Source organism: Esox lucius, chromosome 11, assembly GCF_011004845.1.
Source record: "Esox lucius isolate fEsoLuc1 chromosome 11, fEsoLuc1.pri, whole genome shotgun sequence".
NCBI lineage: Eukaryota > Metazoa > Chordata > Actinopteri > Esociformes > Esocidae > Esox > Esox lucius.
This window is the reverse complement of record NC_047579.1, coordinates 49,541,960-49,554,059: the sequence shown is the minus strand read 5'-3', so window position 1 is coordinate 49,554,059 and position 12,100 is coordinate 49,541,960. Positions and strand designations below refer to the sequence as shown.

General features: G+C 45.6%; 1 protein-coding gene across 3 annotated transcripts in view; it reads right to left on the bottom strand.

The window, feature by feature from the left end:
- The window catches only part of LOC105013423 (myosin-10), a 69,146-nt gene that overhangs the window by 51,454 nt on the left and 5,592 nt on the right, over nucleotides 1-12,100 (bottom strand). For all 3 annotated transcript variants that reach the window (XM_010874949.5, XM_034295006.1, XM_034295007.1), the window contains exon 3: nucleotides 3,415-3,571. In XM_010874949.5, the coding sequence (XP_010873251.4) occupies nucleotides 3,415-3,571 (157 nt within the window). The remainder of the gene's footprint in view (nucleotides 1-3,414; nucleotides 3,572-12,100) is intronic.

The window sequence follows — 12,100 nt, the reverse complement described above, 5'->3', positions numbered from 1 at the left end:
CCAGTTCATGGCTGTCTAAGATCAGAGATCGACAGTTTGAAAGGACCTCGCCAACAGAAATAAAATGTTACACTGCATGAACCCACAGTCATTTGGAACATAAGCCAACATGTGTCTATCAGTGTGTGCACATTGCCATCTGTCTGAAATTCAGCACAGAGAGTTCTATTGACTATAGAGAGAGGGTCTCTAACATCTACAGACATACCTCCCCAGGGGTCCCCCCAACCATCCTCCATACATCTTCTCTGTGCCCTGACCCTCCACACCTGTCCTGTCACTCAGACCTGGGTTCTACCCTGCCGTCTCCACCCTCTTCCCCAAAACACGATACCCTTTTCCCAGGGAACAGCTCCGTCGGTCCTGGCCTCTCCGTACTGCCACCTGGCCCCCTCTCTGGCAACACAAAGCCCCCATTGTAAGGCATGTTTCTCTTCCCTTTGCTGCCAAGTGCAGGAGCATGTCCAGACTACATGTCAGGAGCATGTCCAGACTACACGTCAGGAGGATATCCAGACTACACGTCAAGGGCATGTCCAGACTACACGTCATGAGGATATCCAGACTACAGGTCAGGAGGATGTCCAGACTACACGTCAGGAGCATGTCCAGACTACAGGTCAGGAGGATGTACAGACTACAGGTCAGAAGGATATCCAGACTACACATCAGGAGGATGTCCAGACTACAGGTCAGAAGGATGTCCAGACTACACGTCAGGAGGATGTCCAGACTACACATCAGGAGCATGTACAGACTACACGTCAGGAGGATATCCAGACTACAGGTCAGAAGGATGTCCAGACTACACGTCAGGAGCAGGGTAAGCCAGTGGAGTTAGAGGAGGAGGTCGGAGCAGACAGGGAGCCTTGTCTGTAGATGTTCCTGAGACTTAAGCAGTTGTCAGTGTGGGTGGCGTATGCAAACAAGCCTCCTGAGTAAAGAACAACAGTCCATTATTTGAACCTCAGAACCCATTAATATGCCCTGCTTCTGCTGACAGCGAGGCCTGGGTGGGAGTCCCCCGACTGGAGCCCGAGACCCTGTGGCTGTAAATGATGGAAGACAACGGGATCTGAGAGACAGGGTATAACGAGACCACACACACGACCACACACGCACGACCACACACACGACCACACACACACATGACCACACACACACAACCGCACAAGCATGACCACACACGTCCACACACACAACCACACACACGACCACACACACACACACAACTGCACACGACCACACACACACACGATCACACACGCACGACCACACACCCACGACCACACACACACGACCACACACACGCATGACCACACACGCGACCACACACACACATGACCACACACACATGACCGCACAAGCATGACCACACATGACCACACACACAACCACACACACGACCACACACACACACACACAACTGCACACGACCACACACACACGATCACACACGCATGACCACACGCAATCACACACGCACGACCACACACGCATGACCACACACACCACCACACACGCATGACCACACATGTACGACCACAAATGCATGACCACGCATGCACGACCACACACACACAACCACACACACACAACCACACACAGTGATTGGTGTAAGGGACACCATGGAATGGGTTGTGAGTCTGCAGTGGCTTTACAAGAGCCAACGTCTGATCTGGAGTCAGAACACGGACATTCCACCCATTTGTCCTCCTGTGTTCTCTGCACAAAGGAAGAAAAGGAAGGAACCAAATGGGTGGAAGAGACTGCCTGTCCGGTCATCGTTTTTCATTAAACACTGCCTTAAGTGAAAGGGAACCAGAAAAACCCTGGCAGGAGTTAGGGAATCTTTCCAATGTCTTCCCAGCCGGAACATTTTAGCTAGAGGAGAAAAACAAAATAAGGAATTTGTGGAAAGTTGAGAGTTTGGCTGATTCGGTTCCTCAGAGAAGAGAGCAATTACAACATTTTATTGTAACAATGGGGAATCCCTGAAAGCTGATAAAAGATCTGAGAACCTCTCCCTAAAGTGGTTCCTGCTGCAATAGTGATAGTGACAGCAGTGCTGTAGGGTGGAGGCAACAGCCAGGACAGCCCAAGCATCAAGCCACAACTCTGGACAGATCCAGTCAGAAGCAGGCCAGAGACGTTATAATGACAGAGAGGCTCCAGGCTACATCAATTCTAACTTAGCTCGGGAGTCAAAAACCAGACCCACTGACAGGCTTTGTTGTTCAGAAAACTGGAAACTCAACAGTCTCCGTTGGAAATGTTCCCATCCCAAACAGCCACATATAGAGGTTTCTCATTGATGATAGAAGGAAACAGATTGACAGTGAGCTGTTCTTTTCCCTGAGATCACAAGTCGGGTTAAAAGCCTTGATCCAAGGCTCACTTTCTCCAAATTCCATGTTAACAGGCAGAACTCATTACACTGGCTCTTACCTGCCATGAAGCTAACGTGGTTCTGATCCCTACCTAGAAAATGCAATTGGGCTGTACTCTGCAGGCAATTCTCGGCCCTCCTTCAGGGTGGTTGCAGTTGGTGGGTGTCCCTTTGGTTGATGCTTGGCAATGTGGGTGGATTGATTTCCTGCCTGTTGGGCCCTGTCTGGACCTGCCTGTTGGAACCCCCCCCCCCCGGGGTTGTCCCTGTCCTTGTCCATCTGGTCATGCTTCTGACCGGGACTGCTCACCCCTCTGAGCCTGGGTCCTCTCTAGGTTTCTTCCTAAATTTCGGCCTTGGGGAGTTTTTCCTAGCCACTGAAATTCAACACTCTGTGGTTTGCTCCTTGGGATTTAAGGCCAGGTGTTTTGTAAAAGCACTTTGTGACAACTGCTGATGTAAAAAGGGCTTTAGAAATAAATGTGATTGATTGATTGGAAAACATGGGAGTCTGAAGGGCAGTGACATGGTTAGATATGGCTTAAAAAACAGCTGATGGCCATAAGTAAAGTCTATTGAACTGTGTTGGCAAGATGTTTTGGCTTAATGCAAATCAATACATGCCATGCACTGAAACTGAGGCATTCTAGCTTTCCAGACAATGTACAGCACCTGGAGATAATGGAAAGTCATCTTTGTGGTTTGCCAAATCACCAAGGTAGATCCATCTGTTGGACACCCATGGCTAGCAAAGACAACTCCCTCCCTGACTCCCTCCCTGACTCCCTCCCTGACTCCCTCCCTGACTCCCCCTCCTCCCTCTAATCTCCTGGATTATGCAGCCAAAACCCACAGGTCAGCATGGAACATGCCGGAGCAAAGACCAAAGCACATCAACACCCTTCTAATCCATGTGTTTACTCAAAACAGAAACAGCGCTGCACCACAACACAGGAACCTCTTTGGAAAGCCCGGATCCAGTCACCCGGCCGACATGACGTAGTAGGAGCGGAGGGCGTACGTACCTTGGAGCATGCAGCGATACGCCGCCTCTGAGATGGCGTAGATGTGTGGGGGCATCTCATGGCGCTTCTTCCCTCTGTACATCTCTATGATGTTCTCTGAGTAGATGGGCAGGTTTTTGTAGGGATTTATCACCACACAGAACAGCCCAGAATATGTCTACGTGGGGAGAGAAGAAAGACACAAACTCAAAGTGAAACACGCACAAAGTTATAACTGCAGATATCAAAGTGTGACTAAACCCAAGGCTGGTCAAAGGGCATGTCTGCTGTAGTGCAATGAGGCACATATTTAGTGGCGAAGAGTAGTAACGTCCATGTGGTCTAACTCAAGTCATCGTACATCAAGCGAAGGAAAACCGTTTCTCATTCTCTAACTCCAGAGATGTTCTGAAGTGGTCTTCTTAGTGTCAATGCAACTGAGCTGTCGTCATTGAACTACATGTCGGCCCATTACCCCAGTGAGCTCAACGAGCGTTCAGGGGTGACAGGAACAGGAAAAACTGATGAAGTGAGAGGCACCGTCGTGGGAAAAACACTGAGGTAGACTGGCATGTCACCAGCCTTTGTAACCAACGCTGTGGTGTCTAGGGATGTCTAAGGGGGACGGTAATGAGACCCGGAACATAAATCATGCGAGTTATAAAAGCGAAAAGGAACAGTGAGAACAAAATAAACAGACAACCAAAGCCACCATTAAACACATAACGTTTATTTAAAACCTATGGTAAATGGTTTGGGGAAAGGGGCTGAGGTGGACCCAAGGAAAGAAATAACACATTCAAAAAACCCTAAACTGAACTTGCGTACCTCAAGAACCGCTTAGCTCACTACTAAAATATACAGAAATACAGTGGGTGGTCCGCTCAGTTCTAACTAGTTTTATTAGACAAAGTATTCCTACGAGCTGTGTATGCCCATGGGCAACTTGCTAATAATCCCCCTTTCCCAGGTACAAACAAACAGTGTAGGTTAAACAGGGACAGCACAGGTGAGACAGCTGGATAACATCACAGCCTGTGTCCAAAACAGCTACCTGTGGCATGGGGTCTTTCCACCTCACAAGCCCTGTTGCTAATGTTCTAAAGAATGACTGACTGGCCATGGGGGGGCAATGGCTGGATCTAATGTGACTGGGGCATTACATTCTAAGCTCCCTCCCTCAATTCTTCTCCCATCCCTCACCTCCATAACCCGACCTCCCCTCTTTCTTGTTGCCAGCCACTGTTTCTTCGATATCTTATTTGGGGGTTTTGGCCTGTCTTCAAGCACTTGGTGAAAACTGCTGAAGTAAAAAGGGCTTTATAGAAAACCCAGACACACTATCCGGGCACACACTGTTCTCCCTCAGGAGTCTGGGCAGGAGCCGGTGAGGTGAGAGCAGGGCCACACAGAGGTCACAGTTGAAGTGTGAGCTGGGCCACACAGAGGTCACAGTTGAAGTGTGAGCTGGGCCACACAGAGGTCACAGTTGAAGTGTGAGCTGGGCCACACAGAGGTCACAGTTGAAGTGTGAGCTGGGCCACACAGAGGTCACAGTTGAAGTGTGAGCTGGGCCACACAGAGGTCACAGGCGAAGTGTGAGCTGGGCCACACAGAGGTCACAGGTGAAGTGTGAGCTGGGCCACACAGAGGTCACAGGCGAAGTGTGAGCTGGGCCACACAGAGGTCACAGGCGAAGTGTGAGCTGGGCCACACAGAGGTCACATTTGAAGTGTGAGCTGGGCCACACAGAGGTCACAGTTGAAGTGTGAGCTGGGCCACACAGAGGTCACAGTTGAAGTGTGAGCTGGGCCACACAGAGGTCACAGGCGAAGTGTGAGCTGGGCCACACAGAGGTCACAGGTGAAGTGTGAGCTGGGCCACACAGAGGTCACAGGCGAAGTGTGAGCTGGGCCACACAGAGGTCACAGGCGAAGTGTGAGCTGGGCCACACAGAGGTCACAGGTGAAGTGTGAGCTGGGCCACACAGAGGTCACAGGTGACAGAGATGCTTGCTTTGTAGTGATCTCGCTGGGTCCTCACAACGGACCAGGCCCAGATGTGACAGAAGGACCGTGTTCTGTTTGTGTGTGTTCCTGTATGAGGAGGTAAACGAGGGACTTAACACTAGAGCTGTCAGTGAGAAAGGCTACTGTGCGGAAGACTCCGGAAATGTCTGAGTGTAGGCAAAGAAGCAGCCATCTCTTGTGACCATGACACAGCCCTGGAGCGAGAGTTCATACAAAACACAGAGGTCTCTATTACACACCCACCCTGACTGACAGCGCCTCTTTTTAAATAGCTTGTAATTGTTTCCAGACAAACTAGTTTATGGCGGCATCCCATTCACCTCCTTCTGGATGAAGCGGTGTCCAGAGGTGACAGCAATTAAAAAAATACTTCATTATAATGAGTCATTCCAAATCGTTGCCCATCATCAAAACACATGGCAGGTATATCCAAAACGCTGGTGCTGAATCCTAAGAGGTTTCAAATGGTGTGTCAGGTGGGACCCTGTCCAACGAGCAGCTGTCAGCCAGGTAATTAAAGCAGAAGGGTTGGAGTCAGCATCACCACCATGGATGAGTGAGCCAGGAGGGCTCCTTATGTAAGAAGCCACTCAGCCCTTTCAAGGGAATGCCAAACTCTGAAAATGACAAAGGGACAGATGGAAAAGGCAGATCCAGGGAGAATATGCTGTAGGAAGATAGAGGAGGAAGGATGGAGTGAGGATTGCACAGGCCTAAAAATAAAGCAGGTGTGATGCAGCTGAGCTGACAGGGATTCTGACTGGTGGAGAAGCAGGGCCTAACAATTATATCAACCTTCCCATAAGCCCTTTAAAGCATAGTAGAGCTATAAAAGGAAATAAAAACAAACATCTGTAACTGTAAATTTGCCCACATGGAAAATGAGAGGGTTTAGGTTGGGGGGATATCACAGTGAGTGTCTAAAGTGAGTAGGAGGTGACTACAAGCACATACAAACTGATACAGCCCGGGAAGACAGTTTCGATGGGGAAAATTTCAAACACCAAATCTGCAGACAAATATATTTGAAACATGAACTTAAAACACTCCTTGCTGATGTCTTCTGGTCATTTATGATAAAAGTACAGTAAAACTCTTACAAATGGCCCCCTAATAAATGTCTGTTTCAAATGGACAACTGAGTACATTTTATAAAGAGTAGTTTGTATTTGAGCAAAAAAATAACAAAGGAACAGATTATTATGAGAAAGAAAAATGAAAAAGACCCACAACCGATCAGCCTCTGCTCTGTCAAGAATGCCTCCATCGAAAAATCCCATCCCAAAAAAAAACATTCCATATTTAATCGACATTAACTCTTTCACAAGGGGTATTTGGTGAATTCTCCAAAGCTGTATGTTTCCTTTGAGTCGGCCCATCAGGAAAGGAAAATGTTGTCAGTGAGATGTTTATGTGTTATGACCAATAGGGCTGTTTCGAGTTGGCCAATATCTTGCTCTTATTCCGAAGAAGAAAAGTATTCAAACTGAAAAGTATGAATGGAATACTACATTGGAGTTAAGTTACATAAAGGAGAATGTCATCCGTATATACCTAAACAAATATAATTTAGTTTTCTAATCTTGTATGTGTAACACGAGACCTTATGGCATGAGCAAGGGGTTTTGATGGCCAGAGCTAAAATCAGGCCAATAGTTTGTGGGGTGTGTTGCCGAAATCCAAAATTGTTTTGGTAATTGTAGAGAAAAATTTACCAATATCGAAAAGCAGCAATTTTCTGTGTCTCTCCAGAAGTGGATGACATACTCACCTCACCTAAATTAGTAAGTGAATTTTGTCTTTCCAGCTCCACTCACTATGCCCTATTTCCCTTTCTTTCTGGATGCCAGAAACGCATGTAGAACGCATGTAGAACACATGTAGAACGCATATAGAACGCATGTAGACCCTGAGTTAAGATTGAAGTGTTCACAGTGCTCATTGCAAAGACGGGGAATTATCTGACTTGTAGGTTTCAAAGAAAATGAAAATAAAAATGTGATGACCTGAGGGTTAGACCTCTTAAACACCCTCAATCAGCCCGCTGTCACACAGCCTCAGGGAGAAAGCAATTGGGCTGTGCTCTTTGATTAAAACGTCATGGAACTCCCCAACGCCGCCCGCAAAAGCAGACGACTCCCCGTGTGGTTGAGCCGGGGGTGTCCATTCTGGTGGAGACATGAGGGATGTAAAGAAAGTACGCTCAACCTGCTGGTTTTGCGCGGCTGAGCCACGCCGCCCAGGCGGACGATTATTCCGTCAGCATTATCATCATCCATCATCCACCTCTGACCAACTGTCTCTCCTCCAGCCATGACCTGACCCTTCAACTCGTTCTATGTGTTCTCAACTGGATTGTGGTCCGGGCATCGGCTGGGCCACTCAAGGACAATCACAGACTTGTCCTGAAGCCAGTCCAGTGTTGTCTGTGCTGCGTGCCTTGGGTTATTATCAAGCTAGAAGATACATCTTCACCCCAGTCTGAGGTCCCATGCACTCTGGATTGGGATTACCTGGATTGGGATTACATCAAGGAACTCGCTGTATGTTGCTCCGTTCATCCCCCTCTCAATGACAGCAGGCTGAATGTGCATGCATAAACGACACAGAATACTGGCCATCACATCTGACCTGATTAATAGAGCCTTATATCCTCATGACTTCTGAACAAAAACAGCTTATGTGTAACAAACAGTTTCTAAGATTACATTTGTTGGTCATTTTTGCAAAAATGTACACATTTCTAAACCCATTTTGAATGCTAACAGCAGTTGACAGGCTGAAGCAAAAACTAGCGAGGGACCAATTTTACTGGTTGAAGTACATTCAAATAAGCCTTAAAATCAAACTGTAACTGAAGTACTAGGAATTCATAAGTAACATTATTATGCAGGCTACCCAGACCTGGTACATAACCAATACGTAGCCATGGAGTTTAGAATGAATTATACAGTACCAGTTAAAGACATTGACACACTAACCCATTCAACTGGGTAAATGTGCCCAAACGTTTGACTGGTACAGAACATTTTCCTTTTGTCAGGGTAAACCTCCAATGGTCCTGGATCTATGATTTACTACCGGTAACCAATTCAGCTGCATTCCACATGATCAGGCTGCAGTCCAGACTGTTCAGGAGACTTCACACCCCCACACAAAAATATCAATCCCAGGAGCGGTTGGGGACTGCTGCCTCTGGGAACGGAGGCCAGTGAAGCCTGCTCACTGTGCTCCGAGGGATATTTCACAGTGAAACTGGATCGAGGGAGGGATGCAATGGCATAGTAACAGCTGAGAAACACAGGCACCAGCATGGATCTGGGGAGGGATGTAACAGCTTTGTAACGGCTGAGAAACACAGGCACCAGCATGGATCTGGGGAGGGATGCAACAGCCTTGTAACAGCTGAGAAACACAGGCACCAGCATGGATCTGGGGAGGGATGCAACAGCCTTGTAACAGCTGAGAAACACAGGCACCAGCATGGATCTGGGGAGGGATGTAACAGCTTTGTAACAGCTGAGAAACACAGGCAACAGAAGACAACAGTCAGTTGCCCCCATCTGCTATTTGAGATCTACAGCACCAAAGTGAGGACAGGAACATTCCTCATCAGAAAGACATAGACCATTCAATTCACAGTGTGTATTCATAACAATGTTTTTGAAAGTATGCTTTTGAAATAATAGCACTACTCTTCTCGCATAGCTATTACAGAATTGTAAGCCTAGGGTCATATAAAATATTTTTAATGTTAATTTAAAATGCATTTATTTTGTAGGGTTTCCGATTTGTCCAGTATTTCTAATAACACAAATGTATATTCTTAGTGCTTAACAATACTAAAACCAGATCAGGACACGACTTTTGAGGTGTCATACATTTTTTTAATGTTTTGGCTTACAGTATTTTTGCTAGCAATGTAGCATAATATATCAGTTACTCACACATCCTGGGCAAAACCAAATCATGCACAATAGAGTAATAAAAACTTGAAACAAGTTAGCGGGCAAAGCATTAGGGGAGATAAGAGACATATTGTAAATAAGAAATTGACACTGTGGGAAAGGGGACAGGACAGACACAGCTATACAGGGGGTGGGAGACAGACAGACAGCATTCTTTGCATGAAAGAATGCTGAGGCTTTCTGACAGCTGGGGCTTATCTGCTGACACAATGGACTGGTTGTAGCGTCGCTAGCGTTCCAGTTAGTTAGACTCACTGGCTGGCGCAGGGCTGGCTTAACTCACATGGAGCCGCTAGATGGGCAGGGAGCCATGGGCCACACCAGTGTTCATGGGCCCTTTTCTGAGGAACTGACTGCACTGCACAGATAAAACCACATTAACCAGGTATAAAAAAAATGAATAGTTCTTCATTTATTACAAAAAGGGAAAAATAATCAGATAAAATCTGATTGTTCACCAGTGTCACGATCAGAAGGTATAGGGATACAGACGTCTCAAAACTAAAAAGGTCATTTAATGGCACAAAGAAACAAACAGTGAACAGCAACCAATAAGAAACATGGGGGCAGGAGGAACTTAAAAAGGGACACAACGAGGGAGAAAACAAGACACAGGTGGAAACAATGAGGACAAGGACAGGCTGCATACAAGAACAAAAGGCAAAAACCAAACACAAGAGGCTACATTCACAAAACCCAGAGCAAACAGAAACCAAACGGAACCAAACCTCACAACCAGTACAATACCAATAACTTAACTAGTCAAATGAAACAACCCATGGAACCATTAACAAACTCTGGAGGATGAATTTTCAAATCATGGTTGGTCTTTGTCTGAACACTTCCTTATGCTTTCAGTTTAACCTTTGCTCCTGTTTCAAGATGACAAACATGACTTTGAGCCTACATCTAACGCTTCCTTCCATCTACAGTGTATTCAGAAAGTATTCAGACACCTTAACTTCTTCCAAATCTAGACGTTTCAGACAGATATATTTTGGTTTTTGATAATGACAATGAAATTGTTATATGAGAAATTGGAAAAAAGTTGAAAAGCATGTTGAAAAGCAAATTTAAAAAATTCTAATTTAGATAGCTTACTTTTCCAGCCAAGTCAAAACTAAGTAGAAACACCTTTGGCAGCAATTACAGCTTTCAGTATTCTTGCAAATGTCTGTATGACCTTTGCACATCTGGATTTGGGGTTTTTCAAACATTCTTCATTACAGATAATCTTAAGCTCTGTGAACTTGGATGGCAGCATCAATGAAAAGAAATCTTCTGAGTGGGCTGCTCAAGGACTTTCATGTTCTTGTTCAGAAGTTATTTTCTTATTGCTTTGGCAGTTTTCTGGCCGTAAATTATCCTGTTGAATTGTAAATCCCCTCAGTCCAAATGTCTATTAACACCAGAGAGAGTTTCGTCAAGATTAACAAGTGTTTTTGCGAGATTATCAATGTCAATAATAAATGTAAGATATGTTACCTTTATGACATTTTAATTGTGACACTTTACCTTCTGAGGTAACGTGTGAACATTATGCTTGTAATACACATCTGCAGCGTGAACATACAGCCCAAGGTGTATTGCAGTCATGAGCAGCAACCTAAATCCAGGTTCAGAAGTTTAAAAATGCTTCCAAACCCATGTACTGTATAAACAAACATTGGACAGAAGTTAACTAGCTAGACTTCTTCAGAGCTCTCACCTCAGGCAGAAGGTTGTTTTGCCCCAATTTAACCCCTGCCTGTAAACCCACTGCCCTAAAATAAGAGCAACTGTTGAAATTCAAAAACAGTCAGTAGATCAGCATGATTCTCTGCATTGCTCCTTCATATTGGCTATTCTTCTATGCACAGCAGCATCTGATGGTAGTTGTGGCAGGACGCAGCTCACGCTTGCTAGCAAGTTACTAACTCAGCAAAAGAAGCCAACTAACGTTTAATGGAACATATTAAACTGTAAGTTTTGCACTGGTTAGACATCCCTATACCATTTTGTTTGATATTAGGCTAGATGGGCTGAGGGCACAACAGTAGCTAGTTTTGCAAATGTAAATTAATTTACATTTACTAAGTTACACAAGTCATGCAAATACACAGAACTCTCAAAATTCTGAAATACTGCAAATTGGTGCACAAAACATCATAGCTAGATGTAAAATGATAAGATATGACTCTGGTCTAGAATCTGTGCGCATGTGTTGTGCATTTTACCATTCGTATATTGTCACGAAAACTCACATTAATGTGAATAGGCCATTGGAAATTTGCATTCTGGACCAGGTTTCCATCAGGGATGTGCATATATTTGGCTCCATTCATTGTTCCCATAGCATTGTTTTGCCACCAGGCATGGCAGGGATGGTGTTTGATGGGTGATGAGCTGTCTGACTGTCACCAGATGTGGTGCTTTGTATTCAGGCACAATGTGTTCTCAGAGTCTTCTGCATTCCATTTTACAAACTCCAGGCCTGCTGTCATGTGCATTTTCCTTAGGAGTTGCTTCAGTCAATCTACTCTGTCATAAAACTTACAAGTGCAGCAGAGACCAGTGTCCCTCTGATCCCTCAGCCAAGGAAATTAGTTCTGTGAGTGGTCATTGGGTTTGGTCTGATGGCCAGCTCTAGGATTCTGGGTAGTTCCTTTTTTCCATTTTATTTTGATGGAGCCCATTGTGCTCTCTCAAATACATTTCTAAATGAGTTGC